Here is a 21,919-nt window from a genome sequence, read left to right on the forward strand (position 1 = left end):
ATCTGCTTTTTTTTTTACTTTTTAACAAAAGCCATCCTGACTGGATGAGATAGTATCTCATTGTGGTTTTGATTTGCATTTCTCTGATTAGTGATGATGAGCTTTTCTTCATATGTTTGTTGGCCACTCTGTGTCTTCTTTTGAGTAGTATCTGTTCATGTCCTTTGCCCACTTTTTAAAGGGTTATTTGTTTTTGCTTGTTGAAAATTCCCTATAGATTCTGGATATTAGACCTTTGTTGGATTCACAGTTTATGAATATTTCCTCCCATTCTATAGGTTATCTGTTTGTTCCCTTGACAGTTTCTCTTGCTATGCAGAAGCTCTTTAGTTTAATTAGGTACCAATTATCAATTTTTGTTTATGCTGCCATTGCTTTGAGGACTTAGTCATAAATCCTTTGCCAAGGCCAATATCAAGAAGGGTTATTTACTAGCCTTTCTTCTGCAATTGTTACAGTTCAAGGTCTTACATTTATATCTTTATTCCATCTTGAGTTAATTTTTATACATGGTGATAGACAGGGATCTAGTTTCATTCTTCTGCATATGGCTAGCCAGTTATCCCAGCACCATTTATAGAATAGGGAGTCTTTTCTTTGTGGCTTATTTTTGTTGAGATTGTCAAAGATCACATGGTTGTAGGTGTGGAACTTTATTTCTGGGTTCTCTAGCCTGTTCCATTGGTCTATGTGTCTGTTTTTATACCAGTACCACGTTGTTTTGGTTACCGTGGCCTTGTAGTATAGTTTGAAGTCAGGTAATGTGACACTCCGATTTGTAGCTTTTTTTTTTACTTTTTAATTTAATTTAATTTGAGATGGAGTCTCACTCTGTTGCCTAGGCTGGAGTGCAGTGGCACGATCTTGGCTCACTGCAACCTCGGCCTCCCAGGTTCAAGCCTGTCTCAGCCTCCTGAATAGCTGGGACTACAGGGATGCACCACCACACCTGACTAACTTTTGTATTTTTAGTAGAGATGAGGTTTCACCATGTTGACCAGGCTGGCCTGAACTCCTGAACTTAAGCGATCCGCCCGCCTCAGTCTACCAAAATGCTGGGATTACAGGCATAAGCCACTGTGCCAAGCCCAGGTTTGTTAATTTTGCTTAAGATTGTTTTGGCTATTCAAGCTCTTTTTTGGTTCCATGTGAATTTTAGGATAGTTTTTTCTAATTCTGTGAAAAATAACATTGGTAATTTGATAGAAATAACACTAAATCTGTAAAATGCTTTGGAAGCTGTGGCCATTTTAATGATATTGATTCTTCTAATCCACTTATCTGTGTCGCCTCTGATTTCTTACAGCAGTGTTTTGTAGTTCTCCTTATAGAGATCTTTCACCTCTTTGGTTAGATGTATTCCTAGATATTTCTTTTTTGTGTGTGGTCATTGTAAATGGGATTGTGTTCATAATTTAGTCTCTCAGGTAGAGTGTTATTGGTGTATAGAAATGCTACTGATCTTGGCCAGGCATAGTGGCACTCACACCTGTAATCCCAGCACTTTGGGAGGCTGAGGCAGGTGGATCACTTGAGGTCAGGAGTTCAAGACCACATTGGCCAACATGATGAAACCCTGTCTCTACAAAAATAAGCCAGGCATGGTGGTATACGCCTGTAGTCCCAGCTACTCAGGAGGCTGAGGTAGGAGAATCACTTGAAACGAGGTGGCAGAGGTTGCAGTGAGTTGAGATCAAGACACTGAACTCCAGCCTGGGTGATGAAGCAAAACTCCATCTCGAAAAATAAAATAAAATAAATGTTACTGACTTTTGCACACTGATTTTGCATCCTGAAACTTTACTCAAGTTGTTTATCAGTTCTAGGAGCCTTTTGGCAGAGCCTTTAGGGTTTTCTAGTTATAGAATCATATCATTGGTGAAGAGAGATAGTTTGACTTTTTCTTCTCCTATTTGGATGCCTTTTATTTCTTTCTCTTGCTTGATTGCTCTGGCTACAGCTCCCAGTACTATGTTGAGTAGGAATGGTGAAGGATTACTTGATACCTTCTACAAGATGCTCTCAATGATCAGTATTAGCCTTACCTAAATTACCTAAACACAGAGAACACCAATAATCCAACATGAGCCCTTCTGCCCCTATTGTCATCAGATCCACAGGCAATCAGACCCAGGAACTGATGCTGAAACAGAACCAGATCTATAGTCAATTCTTGAGAAACAGCAAGAAAACTAGGGAGCCTATGCTCTCTAAGAACACCTACATTGTACCTTCCTTGAAGCCTAGGCTCAAAATAGCCCTGCAAACCCATCTGGGCCGTGCCAGTACAGAAGAGGGCAGATACAGAGGTCACAGAGCTGCTTTCATCCTGCCTAGAATGTTCTATGGTATCCAAAAAAAGGGCTATGAAATATTTCCCTTCTAAAAAAAACTGGGTGGAAAAAAAGTAGGCTATGAGTATCTTAAGTAATATTTGGTCACAAAACCCAAGGAACTTAAAAAAATGGAATCTTCATTTTTGATAACTTAAATGAGAAATTCTAAAATTAATATCCCAATATTGTAATTTCTTCTCTCTTTTTTAAAAAATAGAGACAAAAATCTCACTATGTTGCCCAGGGTGACCTCAAACTCCTAGGCTCAAGTGATCCTCCTGCCTTAGCCCCAGGGCTGGAATTACAGGTGTGAGCCACCATGCCTGGCCATAATTTCTTCTCTAGCCACTAATTTGCCTTCATACACTCAAGCAAGTCTGTACTCAATTAAAATGAATGGCTGGGCACAGTGGCCCACACCTGTAATCCCAGCACCTTGGGAGGCCAAGGCGAGGTGGGCAGATCACTTGAGGGCAGGAGTTCGAGACCAGCTTGACCAACATGGTGAAACCCCATCTCTACTAAAAATACAAAATTAGCCAGGCATGGTGGCACATGTGTATAATCCCAGCTACTTGGGAGGCTAAGGCAGGAGAATCACTTGAACCCAGGAGGCACGGGCTGCAGTGAGCCAAGATCGTGCCATTGCACTCCAGCCTGGGCAACAAGAGTGAAACTTCATCTCAAAAAAAAAAAAACACTAAAATAAAAATAAAATAAAATGAATGGAGACTTTCTATCTCCCCCCAGGTTACAACCAAGGATTTTCCTGAGGCTGGTACTCGCTGGTTAACATTGAGTATACTCCTGCACCAACGATGTGATGAGGCACTGACCTTTAGCTGAAGTCTGGTGCATACGAATCTTTTTGGAGGCCACAAACTGCAGCACTTTCTCCACATTATTCTTCATCTCCTGTTGGTTACTGGGACTGAGCTGTACCCCACTCAGCTTTTCTCCTGCTGTTCGGAGCGAGAAAATATAGGCAGTTACAGGGAGGAATATTATCAAAGTTTCATAGCAGCTAGACAAAGAGGAAGGGAAGATTAGATGTGAACACCAACATTATACATAAATATATAAATGAGTTAAATCCTGGTATTTGTCATTTAGATGGGAAATAGGAAAATGAAAGCCTTTTAGAAGGCTTTCAAATTTATACTTAGGGGTCTGTGAAGTTGCTGTGCATACATTTATTCAGTCAACAAATACTCACTGAGCATCTACTGAGTGGCAAGTAGTCACTGTTCTGGGCACCAGAGAAACAGGAGAGAACAAGAACAATAAAGTCCCTTTCCCTCATAGAATTTATACCTGCAGGAGTGGCAGACAACAGCCAAGTTAACAAGTAAGCGTTTAATATAATTTCATAGTAGCAGTAAGTGCTTGCGGAAAAATAAAGTGCAGTGACCATGGTCTCTCTGATAATACATTTGGCAGCAGCTTGAATAAAGTAAAGCATGTTAAGATTTGAGGAGGAAGCATTCTAGACTGAGGAACCACAGGGACCAAACCCCAAGCTCAGCTTACCTGAAGAATAGCAAGAGCAATGTGGCTGGGGGAGTGAGCTAGGAGTCAAGTCCTAGGAGAGGCTAGAGGGGTAAGCAAGGCCAGGGCGTGCAGGGCTTTCTGGACAAGAAAGGGCAAAGAGCCTGAATTTTATCCTAAGTGTAATGAGCAGCCAATGGAGAGTCTGAGACAAAAGAGTGACATAATCTGGTTCATGTTTTTAAAAGTTGATTGGCAGGGCATCATGGCTTATGCCCACACCCATAATCCTAGCACTTTGGGAAACCAAGGCAGGAGAATTACCTGAGTCCAGGAGTTCAAGACTAGCCTGGGCAAGATGGTAAAAACCCCGTCTCTACAAAAATAAAAATAAATAAATAAAATGGACTCTGTGTGGAAACAGACTATGCAGAGAGGAAATAGGGAGATCAGTCAGAAGGTTGATGAAAATAGTCAAGGCAAGACATGATGGTGATTTGGGCTACAATGGAAGAAGCTGACTGATGAGAAGTTAGGTATCAGGTATATTGTGAATACAAAGCAGATAGCACATATGAAGGATTCGATATGATATATGAGAAAAAGGACAGTTAAGGATACCTTCTAAGTGTGCTGCTTTAACACCTAGGCAAATGATAATGCAGTGTGTTACTCAGATGAAGAAACGTGGAGAATAAAGAGATTGGTGGGGGAAGGACAGCCAAATTTCTGATTAGGACATGTGAAATTTGAGTTGCATGTTAGACATCTAAGTAGAGATGTTGGATATTCATGTCTAGAACTCAAGGAAAAATTCAAGGCTAAAGACACAAATTTGGGAAGACATCACTTAGGAGTAGAGAAACAGCACTCCAGCATTAGAGGTCAAGAAGGAAAAGAAAAGCCAGCAAAACAAATAAAAGAAGCCAGTGAGGAAGGAAGTAAAATAGAAGCTAATAGAATTCTGGAAGTCAAGTAAAGAAAGTTTGTGAAGAGAAGAGTGTTATCAACTATGTCAAGTACTGCTGTGTTGAATAAAATGAGGTCTGAGGCCTGGCCACTGGATTTGATATGACCTTGAGGAAAGGTTTCAGTGGACTGAGATCAAAAGCTTAAGGGCAGGTTAAAGAAAGAATAGGAAATAAAGAAGTGGATTCAGTGAGTATAGGCAAAATCTTGTGAGGAGTTTTTCTATCTCGCAAAGTCACAATAGAAAGTTGTGTTTTTGGTGACAACCCAAATTGAAAGTAAATTTTAAAAAAGAAGGAAAGAAAGTCGTGTTTAAAAACCTGGGTTTTGTGGGGAAAGGGTACGATGGGGAAAAAAAAGAGCCTAGTTTTGGAAAAATAAGAATACCTATTAGTATGACTTGTATAGACATAGAATGGGAATTTTCTTTGGGAAGAAATCAAGAAACTACTAACACTAGTTGCCTCTAGAAGGAAAAATGGGGAGCTGGTGGGAAGACATAAGTGGAAAAAAGGTTTGACCTTACATCCTTTTGTACCTCTGGATTTCCTACTAGTCCATGTCTCACCTATTCTAATAAATGAAACATTAAATGTTGAAAAGAGGCTTTGGAATTAAAATAGAGCTAGGTTTGTACCGCTACTTTGGCACTTATAGTTATGTGACTTTGTAAAGTTGCTTGGCCTCTCTAAGCCTCATAAAATGAATAAAATAGTAGTAGTCATATTATACACCTGTCATAAATAAATCAAAATAGCATGCTTAGCTATTTTGTTTGACTCATGCTAAGTACTCAATGAATTTATTTATTTTTATAAATCTTCTCTTTTAAGCGTGTTTCCTAAAAGTGGGGATAATATTATGTTTCCCAAAGATGTGATGATTAAATGAAATTAAACAAGATAGAAAGTATTCAATCCTAGCAGTTGCTAGTACCATTGCTATTATTAGCTATTATTATTGTCATTACACATGAATACCCTGACGAATTCATAAACTGTCCTAGTGAGGTATTCATGGATGGGCTGCCTGTTGCAAACCTGGCTTCTTCCGTACAACTTGCAGGCCCCATATCCCTCAAGAGCTCAAAGCAAAGTCAGCTAACATAACAATAAATCTTTGATAATCTATTATGTGCACTTGGTTAAAAGCTTATATACATAGAAAAATATTATACCATGCCTGCTCTTAAAGAGCTCAGTCCAGGGAGGGTGATTCGAAGAAAAGAAAAAAAAAAAAAGAGCTCAGTCCACACAGGGTAGGTAAATGAATGATAGCCACATAATTTCCATTTGATGAGAGAAATAATATGGACAAATGCTATGGAAATAAGGTTATGGTACCATCTAGTAAGAATGACTGGCAACAACCCCAGGGCTTCAAGAGGAAAAAAACCTTTTATGAAGCATTATGGTAGAAGGGTCCTTTTGCCAGTTAACACCCCTCCTTTTACCTGGCTACTACTTCCTTCTCTGGCCTTGGCTTAGATACCAATTTTTTGGCAGGCATCAGTTAAGACATCAGTTCTGGTAAGCTAATCCCTGAGCCCCTAGGACTGGGCTGGGTATCCCACCTATGTGCTCCCATCCATGCTTACCCCACTGGAGTACTAAGTACATTAATGGAATTGACTTCACTTCCCAGCCTTTCCAACTAGTTTGGTAGACTCTTGAGAACATAGACTATTTTCATCCTCACATTATCAAAGCATAACATAGTGCCTGGGACACAATATTTATTGACTAATAAATGAATTAACCTTGGACAGGTATTTTAAGTCTTCTCTACCTCCACTGCCATATATTCTAAAGGAAAAACAATCTGCTCTAAAGGGCGTAAGGATGATAAAGAAGGCCATGTTCTGGTCTATGCTAGCATCAGAGTCCAGGGCCAACTGACCAACAATCTCGATGAGATATGCCAGGATCACCCCGTCCCGGAGATCCTGTCGCAGGTCCTGCACAGGCTTCACTGCTGGCCTCTTCTTCAGCTGTGCATTCACCCAGGCCACATAGGCCTGCAGCTGTTGCTGGAAAATAAAAGATAGAAGTAAGGGAAAGGTTGCATATTAATCTCATCCCTTACCTCGTACCCTCTGAGGAAGCATTTGTGACTGGGGTATGATAAACAACCTATGTCCAGAAGGAAGAGAAATTTTTGAGGAAAGAAAGAAGAAAGATTGGCTGAGGCAGGAGGATCACCTGAGGTCAGGAGTTCGAGACCAGCCTGGCTAACATGGTGAAACCCCCATTTCTAAAAAAAAAAAAAAAGAAAGAAGAAAGATTATATCATGGTTAGACACACAGCATGTTCACAAATTCTCTAGTTTTATACTAATCTCCAGGGATAAGCTAACTTCGGTCTTGGGTGGCACCGTAGACACACATAAGCAGATGAGTGTTTCAATGACCGTGACTCTTGCTTTCCTCAAGTTTTGCTCTGTTGACCAGGGATGAGGGCTTGGCCCAGAACCACAGCCAGTTTTCAGGTATATTCACGACTGCCAGCAACCCACCATACTTGTCAGAAACAATCACTCGTGCCATATGCACATTGGACTGTGATACTCATATGAATTGCTCTTGGGAAACCAGGAATAACAGTAAACCATGCTCAGAGCTGCCTCTCCTATAGCTGCTTTCTTCAAAATGAGACTTAAGTGAAATCATCTCACAGTCAACCCAAGATTTATTCTCCTGAGCCAATAATCCTAGGATTGCTACAGAGTTAGTTTTAATCCATGCTTTACATTGTCAAAGAGGATCTGGTTACCGAAAATCTACACAAAGAAGGAAAAAAAAAGGCTATAGTGAGCAATGTTACTGAAGACGAAGAGGCATTTTCATTTATTTTTAGACAAAGCTAAGGCCCAGCATTATCAGAAGCCGGTCAGGCACCTAGGTAGGGACATACAACTCATTCTAACCCTTGGACAGCCTTACATCCTACATTTTGTCCATTAAACAGAACTTGCATTCAGATATTTATTCTGATTATTTGGTCAAAAGATGGGCACTAATATCAAAATATCAAACAATGTCACAGTCCAAAAGTAGCAGCTCTGACTGGTTTCTGTAGCAGTCCAAGACGCTGAGCCTAAAATTTAAGTTAAAGGGCTAATTGTATTAAATTATAATTTGGGTATAAATTATAAATTATAAAAATACAGCTGATTCCTAAGCCCCAAGTACTTCCTTAAAGAAACAATGTTGGGAATTACTCACTGGCTGCTCCCTGAACATGAATTAAATCTTCATTATTTTCTCTCTGTGTCAATTTGTAAGAATAAATAACATGATTTGGAAGACAGTGCTAAGACAACAATCTATCAGCCACTGACACACTGTAGGAAATGCAATGATCAGGAGGAGGTGGGAGGAGGAATCTAATATTTATTGAGTACCTATCATGAACTAAACACAATTTCTGGTGTTTGACACATGTTTTAATTAGTTAGTGAATGTACCTGGGCCAGGGCCTGACATAAAATTGACAATTACTAAAGGATCATTTTTGTTATCATCATCGAATTCAGTTCTCAAAAAAACAACTACACTAGGGTTAGCATTATCTCCATTTTACAGATGAGGTTCAGAGAGGTTATGTAACTTCTCTAATGTCTCCATAGCTAGGACATAGCAGACTTAGTATTGAAACCCAGTAATGTTGTCCATGCATTTACCAAGGGCCTCTTGCCATCCAACTTACTCCACAGAACAGAAATGGCTGCACCTTCTGCCTCACATAGGACAGATACCCATCACCAGGGACCAGATATCTGCGATGCTCCAAGGTCTGCTGCCATCGTGCAGTCAAAGCACTGCCTGAAGCAGACCAGGCAAAGGGCACCTCTAGAGTGAACCACTCTGGTATCAGAGAAAGCAGTTAAGACCAGAAAAAGCACTAAGGTGACAGGTGAGACCTGATAACCTGGCTTTTATATAAAACCCTGAACCAATTTCCCTCTACCTATTATCATCCTCAACCCACCCTCCACATATTCCTGCTTAAATCTGTCACTGGTCTCCAGTTATCCTCAAGATAAAATCCAATTGCCATTTAAACTCCTCATGTGCCGGTTTTCACCTGTTCTCCAGCTTCACCCCAACTCCCCAAATACCTACCATGCTTCAGTTCATCTGAATCACGTACAGTTCCCCAAACCCACCATGCTTTCCAGCTGCTCCACTTCCTCCTAACTCCTGCCTCTTCTTCTCCTTTTTTTTTTTTTTTTTTTTTTTTGAGGCAGAGTCTCATTCCATCACCCAGGCTGGAGTCCAGTGGCGCGATCTCGGCTCACTGCAACCTCTGCCTTCCGGGTTCAACCAATTCTCTTGTCTCAGCCTCCCAAGTAACTAGGATTACAAGTGTCTGCCACCACACTCACCTAATTCTTGTATTTTTAATGGGGAGGGGGGTTCACCATATTGGTCAGGCTGGTCTGGAATTCCTGACCTGAGGTGATCCACCCACCTCAGCCTCCCAAAGTGCTGGGATTACACACGAGCCACCATGCCCGGCCAACCTGCCTCTTTAAGTCTCAGCTCACACATCACTTTTTTTTTCAGAAAACCTTCCCCAACCTCTCAGATACTTCAGACTCTGATCTCCTTGAGGGCATCCTGTGTCACGTGATCAGTTCAACAATAATTTGAGGCACTGTACCCAGTTACGAGGCTACAACAAGCCCCAGCTTGCAGGCCGGTAGAAACAAAGCTATGATGGGGTACATAGGGTGCTAACAGAGTATTAGCCAAACTTGAACCCCAAGCTTCAGAGGGTCTCCTGAAGGAGGCAAAGAAGGAAAGAAGACAGTGAGCTCAAAGGAGCTAAGGCCTGAAATAGGCTTTATGTGGAGAGTCACAATTATGTGGAGAGTCAAGTTCAGAATTACTTGACTTTTAGGGTAACAGGTGCTCAACCAATATTTGTTAGAATCAGTTCATCATTTGTCACATGTTATCAGGTCAATAAGATGACTGCAAAAGTTAATTACACACGGGACAAACAAGAACAAGCATTTTTCATGAGGTCAAGATAAATTCTACTTAAGTAACCTTAGTTTTTTCTTGGCCGTAGAAGTTGTCTCTGATGCAAAACTGATTAGAGGTTCCTAACAGTACTTTTCATGCACATTACTCACAGTCTGGTCTTCCAACAAAAGAGGGTTCCACAGCATCAACAATAATAGTCACCACTTTTCTGAACACCTACTTTGTTTCAAGAGCTATGCTAGGTTCTTTAAAACACATTTTCTCTAATGCTAATCTGGCAGGGAGCTGTTTTGGTATTTATTTCACTTATTGAAAACTGAGACACAAAATGGTGAAATAACTTGTTCACAGTTACCCAAACAGTAAATCATTAATATGGGATCCAGATATGGCTCCCAAGCCAAACGCTCTTTCCACTCTGCCACACTACTGCCTAAATAAAGGCACTGCTGAGGCTTAAATGACTTCCTTAAAACACTCAGGATGTACCTGAGTCTAAACCACTCCCTCCACCACATCCAGTGCTTGAATCCTTTGTGTAATAAACTATACTAAGTGGCTGTCTACTAAAGTGTGCTTCCCAGATCAGTAGCATCAGCAACACCTGGGAGCCTGTTAGAAATACAGACTCCTGCTGGGCGCGGTGGCTCAAGCCTGTAATCCCACAACTTTGGAAGGCTGAGGTGGGTGGATCACGAGGTCAAGAGATCGAGACCATCCTGGTCAACACGGTGAAACCCCGTCTCTACTAAAAATACAAAAAATTAGCTGGGCATGGTGGCGCGTGCCTGTAATCCCAGCTACTCCGGAGGCTGAGGCAGGAGAATTGCCTGAACCCAGGAGGCGGAGGTTGCGGTGAGCCGAGATCGCGCCATTGCACTCCAGCCTGGGTAACAAGAGCGAAACTCCGTCCCGAAAAAAAAAAAGAAATACAGACTCCTGGGTTCCTCCCCAGCCTACTGAATCAGAACCCATATCTTAACAAGATCTCCCAGTGATTCATATGCACATTAAAGTATGAGAACCACTGACCCAGTCTGCTGTTGCCAACCTGGCTGCACATCAAGTCGCAAGGGAAGCTTTTCATAAGCAGACCTCATCCCAAATCTACCTGTTATCTCCAGAGGGTAGAAATTTAGAGAGCTGGCTGGGCATGGTGGCTCATGTCTATAATCTCAGCACTTTGGGAGGACAAGGTGGGTGGATCACCTGAGGTCAGAAGTTCAAGACCAACCTGACCAACATGGAAAAGCCCCGTCTCTACTAAAAATACAAAAATTGACTGGGAGTGGTGGTGCATGCCTGTAATCCCAGCTACTCAGGAGGCTGAGGCAGGAGAATGAATCCCTTGAACCCAGGAGGTGAAGGTTGCAGTGAGCTGAGATTGTGCCATTGCACTCCAGCCTGGGCAACAAGAGTGAGGCTCTGCCTCAAAAAAAAAAAAAAAAAAAAAAGAAACTCAGCTTTCTTCCCAAGCTCTCCCATATGATTCTTACAAAGCTAACTTGAGTTTTTCCTAAACATTCCAGTTCCCTTAACCAAAAGGGTTCCCTGCCCCCTTGGTTAACAATCAGAATCACTTGGAAAACAAATACTAATGTCAGCCGGGCATGGTGGCTCATGCCTGTAATCCCAGCATTTTGGGAGACCGAGGCGGGAGGATCACGAGTTCAGGAGTTCAAGACCAGCCTGACCAACATGGTGAAATTCCTACTAAAAATTAAAAAATTCTCCAGGCGTGGTGGCCTGTGCCTGTAATCCCAGCTACTCAGGAGACTGAGGCAGGAGAATTGCTTGAACCGCAAGGCAGAGATTGCAATGAGCCAAGATCAAACCACTGCACTCCAACCTGGGCAACAGAGTGAGACTCTGTCTCAAAAAAAAAAACTATTGTCTGGGCCCACCATAGACCAGTCAGAATTTCTGAGAGTGGGACCAAGGTATATCAGTATTCCTCAAGTGCTTCTAGTTACATGCAAAGATGTAAGCCAATGTTAACTATGCCTTACATAAAACAGTTAAAAGTATTACTGCTTTTCTTTTCTTTCTTTTTTTCTTTTTTTGAGACAGAGTTTCACTCTTGTCACCCAGGCTGGAGTGTAATGGTGCGATCTCAGCTCACTGCAACCTCTTCCTTCCAGATTCAAGTGATTCTCCTGCCTCAGCCTCTCGAGTAGCTGGGATTACAGGCACCTGCCACCATGCCTTGCTAATTTTTGTATTTTTAGTAGAGACGGGCTTTCACCAGGTTGGCCAGGCTGGTCTCAAACTCCTGACCTCAAGTGATTCACCCACTTCAGCCGCCCAAAATGCTGGGATTACAGGTGTGAGCCACTGCATCCAGCCAAAAATATCATTGCTTTTCTAAATCTCTCTGAAACCATGACACCTAGAACCTAATACAGTACTCCCTAGATGTAATAAAGACATACAGCTTCTTCATTCAAAATGCTGTATTTTGCTGGGCACAAGGGCTCACTCCTGCAATTCCAGCACTTTGGGAAGCCAAGGTGGGCACATCCCTTGAGGAGAGGAGTTGGAGACCAGCCTGGCCAACATGGTGAAAACCTGTCTCTACTAGCCGGGCATGGTGGTGTGCACTTGTAATCCCAGCTACTTGGGAGACTGAGGTAGGAGAATCACTTGAGCCTGGGAGGCGGAGGTTGCAGTGAGTTGAGATTGTGCCACTGCACTCCAGCCTGGGCAACAGAGTGAGGCTCTATCTCAAAAACAAACGAACAAAAAACAAAAACAAAATGCTGTATTTCTCTTTCTCCTCTTTCCTTCCTTCTTTGGCCAACAGATCACATTGCTGGCTTGCACTAAGAGGTCATTTAAAACCCCTAAGCATTATTTTTTATTTATTAACTTTTCATTCTGAAATAATGTTAGACTTAACAAAAAGGTAGCAAAAATGGTAGAGTTCACCATTACCCAGCTAGCCCCAATTTTTACATCTTACATAAGCACAGTACAATGATAAAAACAGGAAGCTAATGTTACAAGATCCTTGGGTGTCACTTTGCCAGCTGGAAACCTCTGCGGCCAGTGGTACCTTTGCCTGAGTTTTGCTTGGGCCTTCTGGGCCCACTCAGCCTGGCAGGCTCATGCTACCGGCTTGGATCCCATGCCTGCCAAGGGCGAGTGGAGCAGCAAGGGGTGTGTGAGCAAGTGAGCATGGGTTCCAGCCACTGCGCATAGCCAGGCACACTGGCTGTGGTGGGACAAGCAGCTCTAGGCACTGGCATGGGCGCTGGCTCCCTGTAAGGCTGTGGCTGGACCAGGTCCACTGCAAGCAGCTTCCATGGCTGGCACTAGGAAATATGGTGGTGGAACCCCGGAGACTCCAGGAACCACAGAGCCCAAAAGATGGTGTCACAGCCCTGACTTGGGAAGCTCCTAGGTCTGGGATCTCCAAAGGGCTGCAGCTCTTCTCACCTCTGTTCTCTCCTTCTTGTGACCTGCAACATGGTGAGCAAGGGGCATGTTTCAGACCTGTTTGTGTTATAGCTCTTTCACCCCTACCATTCAGCAGGCCCCAAGTTCCTGCCCCGCATCCAGGAAGAATGAGGTATGTGGATAACTGGAGGGTAAGGCAAAGAGGAGCTTCATTGAGCAGTAGAACAGCTTAGAGGAGACCTGCAGTAGGTAACTCATATCTGCAGCCAGGATGTTCCAACGAGTGTTCAGCTTTCAGCAGAGAGGAGACCCTGGAGTGAGTAGCTCCTCTGCTCAGCTGCTAATCCCACCATCTGCTCACTTCTCAGCAGAGAGGCGACCCTGAAGTGGGTACCTCCTCTCTAGAGGAAGGACATCCCATCATTTCCCAAGTCTGGTTAAGTCTGGGGTTTTGATGGCCTTTAAAGGGGAAGAAGTGCATGCTGATTGGTCCATGGGCGGTCATGGTGGGCCCGGGAAAAAAGCACCAAAAATTCCCACTCCAGCCTGCAGGGATAGCAGCCCAGGCCCCAGACTTCAGACCTCCTTGGCTTAAAGGTGGGGCTTCACTGGGAACCTGTCCCTTGCCACCCAGGAGCCTGTCCACGTCCGGCCACCATTTGTAGTGCCATGCCAAGGGGCACCCGCAGGCCAGCACTGAGCTACCCTCTGCGCCCCCCCACTCAGCCTCCCTCCTGCACTTGTCAACACCCAAAGTCCAAAGGGGCGAAGGCAGCAGGGGGCTAGCATGTCAGTCTTGCCCTGACCCTGTGCACACCTAACAGGCTGTGGCAGTGCCCAGGCTTGGCCTCAACTTTGCTCCAAGATCAGGGTGGGTGCAGGGAGTGGGGACAGTCCAAGCAGCAGGAGCAGGCACTTCCAAGCCTGGGCCCTGAGTGCAGAGATGCCTTGATCCACAGCCATGGCTTGGACAACTGCAGCTGCAGCTCTACCTTAGGGGTTGGGGCTTCTGCCTGCTCCTTGCCCCCATGAGCACAGGGATGTCTAGTCCACAGCCATAGCCATAGGGTGGCTGCAGCTGTGCCCAGGAGGGCAGGGCCCCTACCTGCTCCTGGTCCCCAAGAGGATAGGATGCCTGGGTCCACAGCCATGGCTTGGGCAACTGCAGCTGTACCTGGGAGGGTGGGGCTCTTGCCTGCTCCTGGTCCCCCAAGAGCATAGTTCTTCAGCTGCACCCAGGAAGCATGAAGCTCCTACCCTTCCAACTCAGAAAGGGGCAGGCTTCTGCCTGTCCCTGGCTCCCACCAGCTTTGTGGAGTGTGCAGCCCCAGCCACACCTCCCCCACTGCAGCTGGCATCATGGCAACAGCAGCTCCAGATGGACTGCTGCTGCCATCACTAACACTGACACAATACCATTATCTAATCTAGACTTGGTTCAAATTTCACCAACTGCCCCACTAATGTTCTTTATCTGGTCCAGGATCCCTTCCAAGATCTCACAGTGCACTGAGCTGCCACGTCTCTTCCACCTCCTCCAATCTGGAACAGTTGCTCAGTCTTTGTCTTTCATGACCTTGACAATTTTGAAGAGTACCAGCCAGTTATGTTGTACAGTGTCCCATAATTTGGGTTTATTTGAAGTTTTCTCATAATTAAATTCAGGTTATGGATTTTTAGCAAGAAAACCACAGAAGTCACATTGTGCTCTTCTCAGTGAACCATATTAAAAGGCACACAATGCCAATACATCTCGTTATTGAAGTTAACTTCAGTCACTTGGTTAAGGTACCATCTGCCACATTTTTCTACTGTACAGTTGCTATTTTTCCCTTTGTAATTAATCAGTATTTGTGGGAAGATGCTTTGAGACTATAAAAATATCCTCTTTTGGCTGGGCGCAGTGGCTCACGCCTGTAATCCCAGCACTTTGGGAGGCCGAGGTGGGTGGATCACCTGAGGCCGGGAGTTCAAGACCAGCCTGATCAACATGGAGATCTACTAAAAATACAAAATTAGCCAGGCATAGTGGCGCATGCCTGTCATTCCAGCTACGTGGGGGGCTGAGCCAGGAGAATCACTTGAAACCAGGAGGTGGAGGTTGCAGTTAGCCAAGATTACGCCATTGCACTCCAGCCTGGGCAAGAAGAGTGAAACTGTCTCAAAAAATAATAATAATAAAGAAAATATCCTCTTTCTCATCATCAGTTTTCCCATCCATTTCAAGGTTTACTGAATTTTCTTTCCTGCTATAATTATGATGGTTCCCAAATGATGATTTTCTAATTCTGTCATTGCTCCTACATTTATTAATTGTAATCCCAACTGTAAGGAAGAGCTCTCTCCTTCCCCATATGTTTACTTACATATTTATTTATTTTTGGAGATAAGGTCTCACTCTGTCAACCAGGCTGGAGGGTAGTGGCATGAACACAGCTCACTGTGCCTTGACTTCCTGGGCTCAAGTGATCCTCTAGCCTCAGCTTCCCTAGTAGCTGGGACTACAGGCATGTACTACCATGCTCTGCTAATTTATTTTTTTGTAGAGACAGAGTCTCACTATGTTGCTCAGGCTGGTCTCAAACTTCAGGGCTCCAGTGATCCTCCTCCCTCAGCCTCCAAAAGTGCTGGGATTATAGGCATGAGCTACCACATACCTGGCCCGGTCCCCCATTTATTTATTTGTATCAGTATATCATGGATATTTACTTTATTTTTCTATTTCTTCTATTAATCCATTACTATAATCACAATGGGTGCAGTGGCTCATGCCTGTAATCCCAGCACTCTGGGAGGCCGATGTGGGCGGATCATGAGGTCAAGAGATTGAGACCATCTGGCCAACATGGCCAAACCCCATCTCTGTAAAAAATACAAAAATTAGTTGGGCGTCATGGCACATACCTGTAGTCCCAGCTACTTGGGAAGTCAAGGCAGAAGAATCACTTGAACCCAGGAGGCAGAGGTTGCAGTGAGCTGAGATAGCACCACCATACTCCAGCCTGGGAACACAGTGATACTTCATCTTCAAAAAAATAAAATTAGCCAGGCATGGTGGTGGGTGCCTGTAATACCAACTACTTGGGAGGCTAAGGCAGGAGAATCACTTGAATCTGGGAGGCAGAGGTTGTAGTGAGCCAAGACTGTTCCACTGGGCAAAAGTGAAACTCCATTTCAAAAAAAAATTATTATTGCTATTTATTTTGCTGGTCAAATTCTTCAAGATTTGGCCATTAGGACACCTTCATTCACAATGGTTCCTGTATTTTCTTTTTTTTTTTTTTTTTTTGAGACGGAGTTTCGCTCTTGTTGCCCAGGCTGGAGTGCAATGGCACGATCTCAGCTCACCGCAACCTCCGTCTCCTGGGTTCAGGCAATTCTCCTGCCTCAGCCTCCTGAGTAGCTGGGATTACAGGCATGTGCCACCATGCCCAGCTGATTTTTTGTATTTTTAGTAGAGACGGGGTTTCACCATGTTGACCAGGATGGTCTCGATCTCTTGACCTCGTGATCCACCCGCCTCGGCCTCCCAAAGTGCTGGGATTACAGGCGTGAGCCACCGCGCCCGGCCCTGTTCCTGTATTTTCATATGCCTAGGTCGTTTTTTAAAATTATGATTAAAGAAACAAAAAATTTACCATATTAATCAGTTCTAAGTGTAAACTCACTAGTGTTAAGTATATTCACATTGTTGTGAAACAAATCTGTAGACCTTTTTCATGTTGCAAAATTGAAACTGTACCAATTAAACAACTCTGAATCTTCCCCTCTACTCAGCCCTTGGCAACCACCATTCTACTTTCTGTCTATGATTTGACTACTTTAGATACTTCATGTAAGTGGAATCATATAGTATTTGTCTTATGGTGATTGACTTATTTCAGTTATCATAATGTCCTTAAGGATCATCCATGTTGTAGCATGTGACAAGATTTCCTTCCTTTTTAAGGCTGAATAATATTCCACTGTGTATATATGACACATTTTCTTTATTCATGCCATTCATTAGTTGATGGACACTTGAGTTGCTTCCATCTCCTACATACTATGAATAACACAGCTATACAAGTATATAAATATCTCAAGATCTTTTTTCTTTCCTTTTCTTTTTTTTTTTTTTTTTTTTTTTTTGAGATAGCTTCTCACTCCACCACCCAGGCTGGAGTGCAGTGGTACAATCCTTGCTCACTGCAACCTTCGCCTCCTGGGTCCAAGCAACTCTTCTGCCTCAGCCTCCCTAGTAGCAGGAATTACAGGCATGGCCACCACGCCTTGCTAATTTTTGTATTTTTAGTAGAGACGGGGTTTCACCGTGTTGGCCAGATTGACCTCAAACTCCTGACCTTAAAGTGATCCACCTGCCTTGTCTTCCCAAAGTGCTAAGATTATAGGCATGAGTCACCACACCCAGCCAAGATCTTAATTATTTTCAGTATATGCCAAGAAGTGGGATTGCTGAATCATATGGCCTGTTCATCTTTTGAGTACTTCCTTACTTTCTGACATTGTAAGATTTTCCATACTCCTCATCTAGTACTCTCCCTGCTCCAGCTCCGGGATCAGCTATTCCTCATTCCCTCCTGCCCTGCCTCCTTTCCTTCTTTTTCTATTTTTTGACAGGGTCTCACTCTCTTGCCCAGGCTGGAGTGCAATGGTACCATCACAGCTCGCTACAGCCTCAGCCACGACCCTCTGGGCTCAAGCAATCCTCCCAACTCAGCCTCCCAAGTAGCTGGAACTACAGGTACACACCACTATGCCTTGCTAATTTTTGTATTTTTCTGTAGAGATGGGGCTGTTGCCCAAGATGAGCTATTTCTTAAAAGAACTCTGGTTCCTTTTATTGGAGAATAGTCTTTAGGAAGCAAGATTTGGGTGACAGGTGTGCTCATTGCTACTGAGGTAATATTCTAGGTCCTCTTGGTAGATAAAGTAGGAAATTTATATATGCATATACCTATATGTACTTATCTTGATAGATATATATGTATGTATGGAATATATGTATATATGAGGGTATCTTGTACGTGTATATATATATTTACATACATAATTTATACCATAAATTATATTGATATCTCCTCCAACCCAACACCACAGAGTTCACCCTTTCCTTTCACTTCTCCTTATTGTGTAACTCCTTTCTCCTAAGAAAATTGACTCTCACTATCCATAATATATATCTATTTGCTCAGTCCCAGAATACACATAAACTCATTTCAGAATTGCTACCTCATACCTGGTGAAAAATAAATTTACTAACTACAATAGAGTATTTGTATAAAGTTGTCCCTCAGTATCCATAGAGGACTTGTTCCAGGAACTCCTTTGGCTACCAAAATCCATAGATGCTCAACTCTCTGATAGAAAAAGGCATAATATTTGCACCTAACCTAAGCACATCCTTCTGTATATTTTAAATCATCTTGAAATTATTTATAAAAGCTAATACAATGTAATGTTATGTAAATAGTCGTTAAGCTATAAGAGTTTAGGACAAGCATCTGGTCCATAGCTTATTAGGAACCGGGCCACACGGTGAAGCTTCATCTGTATTTACAGCCACTCCCCATTGCTCAAATTACAACCCGAGTTCCGCCTCCTGTCAGATCAGTGGTGGCATTAGATTCTCATAGGAGCACTAACCCTATTGTGAACTGCACATGCGAGGGATCTAGGTTGCGCACTTCTTATGGGAATCTAATGCCTGATGATCTGTCACTGTCCCCATTATCCCCAGACACTTCTGTCTGGTTGCAAAAACCAGGGGTCCTACTTGATTCTACATTATGGTAAGTTGTATAATGATTTCATTATGTATTACAATATAATAATAATAAAAATAGTACACAATAAATTTGAATCATCCCAAAACCATCCCCCCCATGCCCTGGTCCATGGAAAAACCGTGTTCCATGAAACCTCCCTGGAAGAAGATTGGGGACTGTTGGTTTAGGGAATAATGACAAGGAAAAAGCTCTGTACCTACTCAGTACACGCACAATTCTTTTGTCAAATATTTTTTATCTGAAGTTGGTTGAATCCACAGATGCTGAACCCATGGATAGGGATAGCTAACTGTACAGCACTTTATGTCTTTAGGCTTACAGTAAACAGCCAAAATACTGCTTCCAAAGTTACTTGGGTTAGTTCTTTCCTTTTCTGCTCCTTCCACTGTGGTTATAATTTATATTTATTCATATTCAGGTGGTTATTCATTTATAATACACTTAGGTTCATCTCTTACTCTTTGCAGTCCATTTTTGGTTAGCCCCACATTCTGGCTGATTGAATTTATTTTTTTATTTTTTGAGAGGGAGTCACACTGTGTCCCCAGGCGGGAATGCATTGGCATGATATTGGCTCACTGAAACCTCCACCTCCCAGGTTCAAGCAATTCTCCTGTCTTAGCCTCCTGAGTAGCTGAAATTACAGACAGGCACCACCATGCCCAGCTAATTTTTTGTATTTTTAGTAGAGATGGGGTTTCACCATGTTGGCCAGGCTGGTCTCAAACTCCTGACCTCAGGTGATCTGTCTGCCTCAGCCTCCCAAAGTGCTGGTATTACAGGTGTGAGCCACCATGACTGGCCTGGTTGATTTTAATTATTTATTTTTTGGATAGATGAAATATTAATATGGTCCTGAAAGAGCTATTCAAAAACATATTCATTACAGTGTCACTCCTACATCATTCCTTCCACCACATTCCCAAGTACCTCTCTGCACCCCATCCCATATAACCAAGCTCATTAGTTTCCAGTTTATATGTAAATAACATACATGTATGTTCCCTCATTTCCCTTTCTTTCTTTTGTAAAAAACATGATAGTATTGATATTAATTTATACTTTCCTTTCTAAATTAACTTAATTTAATTCACTTTAATTCTGAAAACCACTCCAAAGTGATTTAAAGAAACCTGCCTCATTTGTTTCTTCTTTGTTTGGTTTTTAGAGACAGGGTCTTGTTCTGCCGCCCAGGCTGGAGTTCAGTGGCATGATCACAGCTCACTGCTGCCTCAACCTCCCAAGTTCAATCCATCCTCGAGCCCCATGATCTAGAGTAGCTAAGATTATAGGCACACACCACCACACCTGGGTAAGTTTTGAATTTTTTTTTTTTTTTTCTGAGATGAAGTTTTGCTCCTGTTACCCAGGCTGGAATGCAGTGGCACAATCTCGGCTCACCACAACCTCTGCCTCCTGAGTTCAAGTGGTTCCCCTGCCTCAGCCTCTCAAGTAGCTAGGATTACAGGCATGCACCACCACGCCCAGCTAATTTTTTGTATTTTTAGTAGAGATGGGGTTTCTCCATGTTGGTCAGGCTGGTCTTGAACTCCCGACCTCAGGTGATCCACCCATCTTGGCCTCCCAAAGTGCTGGGATTACAGGTGTCAGCCACCGCACCTAGCCTTTTAAATTTTTTTTTGAAACAGTCTCACTCTGCCACCTACACTGGAGTACAGTGGCGAGATCTCGGCTCACTGCAACCACTGCCTCCTGGGTTCAAGAGATTCTCCTGCCTCAACCTCCTGAGTAGCTGGGATCGATTACAGGTGCCGGCCATCGCACCTGGTTAATTTTGTATTTTTAATAGAGATGAGGTTTCACCATGTTGGTCAGGCTGGTCTTGAGCTCCTGACTTCTTGATCCACCCACCTCAGCCTCCCAAAGTGCTGGGATCACAGGCATGAGCCACCACACCTGGCCAATTTTTGGATTTTTTTGTAGAGACAGCATCTCACTTTGTTGCCCAGGCTAGAAGTTCTGGCCTCACCATCCTTCCATCTTGGCCTCCCAAATTCTGGGATTACAGTGTAATCCACTGCCTGTAAACCAATGCCTTAGTGTTTTCTTGACTGCTCTTGTGTATTCATTTTGTCATGTGAACTTTAGCGTCAGTTTGATTAACTTACTAAAAAAGCTTCTTGAAATTTTTACTGGGATTGTATTAAACTTATAAATTAATTTAGAGAGAATCTCTAAATTAACTGACATATTTATGATGTTGAATCATCCTATTCAAGAACACTGTAGTAGTCTGTGTTCACACTGCTCATAAAGACATAGCCGAAACTGGGAAGAAAAAGAGATTTTAAGCCGAGTGGGGTGGCTCATGCCTATAATCCTTGCACTTTGGGAGGCTGAGGCTGGCAGATCACTTGAGGTCAGGAGTTCAAGACCAGCCTGCCCAACACGGTGAAACCCCATCTGTACTAAAAATACAAAAATTAGCTGGTCATGGTGGCATGCACCTGTAATACTATCTCCTCGGGAGGCTGAGGCAGGACAATCACTTGAACCCAGGAGGCGGAGATTGCACTGTACTGCAGCCTGGGCAACAGAGTGAGATTCCATCTCAAAAAAAAAAGAAGAAGAAGTTTTAATGGCATTATAGTTCCATGTGGCTGAGGAAGCCTCACAATCATGGCAGAAGGCAAGGGGGAGCAAGTTACGTCTTACACAGATGGCAGCAGGCAAAAAGAGAGACAGAGCTTGTCCAGGGAAACTCCACCTCATAAGCCATCAGATCTCTTGAGACTTATTCACTATCATGAGAACAGCATGGGAAAGACCTGCCCCCATGATTCAATTACCTCCCACTGGGTCCCTCCTACAACACGTGGGAATCAAGATGAGATTTGGGTGGGGACACAGCTAAACCGCATCATTTTGGGTCCCAAATCTCATGGATAGTCATTAATAATATTAGTCTGTAGTTTTCTTTTTA

At 43.2% G+C, this 21,919-nt stretch overlaps 2 protein-coding genes across 9 annotated transcripts in view; one reads left to right on the forward strand and one right to left on the reverse strand.

Moving 5' to 3' along the window:
• Positions 1 to 21,919, reverse strand: part of DIXDC1 (DIX domain containing 1) — a 91,601-nt gene that overhangs the window by 43,246 nt on the left and 26,436 nt on the right. For 4 of the 5 annotated variants that reach the window (XM_032285574.1, XM_032285576.1, XM_032285573.1 and 1 more), the window contains 2 exons: positions 6,693 to 6,822; positions 3,173 to 3,298 (listed from right to left, as the gene is read on the reverse strand). In XM_032285574.1, the coding sequence (XP_032141465.1) occupies positions 3,173 to 3,298; positions 6,693 to 6,822 (256 nt within the window). Of the gene's footprint in view, positions 1 to 3,172; positions 3,299 to 6,692; positions 6,823 to 9,936; positions 10,405 to 21,919 lie in introns of those variants that run through there. The other variant, XM_032285575.1, reaches the window with a different exon arrangement.
• Positions 1 to 21,919, forward strand: part of CRYAB (crystallin alpha B) — a 75,105-nt gene that overhangs the window by 6,982 nt on the left and 46,204 nt on the right. For 2 of the 4 annotated variants that reach the window (XR_004270928.1, XR_004270931.1), the window contains one exon: positions 3,087 to 3,937. The exons of the other annotated variants lie outside the window; for them this stretch is intronic. The gene's annotated coding sequence lies outside the window, so the exon portion shown is untranslated. Of the gene's footprint in view, positions 1 to 3,086; positions 3,938 to 21,919 lie in introns of those variants that run through there. 4 annotated transcript variants of the gene reach the window in all.

Source organism: Sapajus apella, unplaced genomic scaffold, assembly GCF_009761245.1.
Source record: "Sapajus apella isolate SASKATOON/1434 unplaced genomic scaffold, GSC_monkey_1.0 scaffold16, whole genome shotgun sequence".
Taxonomy (NCBI): domain Eukaryota; kingdom Metazoa; phylum Chordata; class Mammalia; order Primates; family Cebidae; genus Sapajus; species Sapajus apella.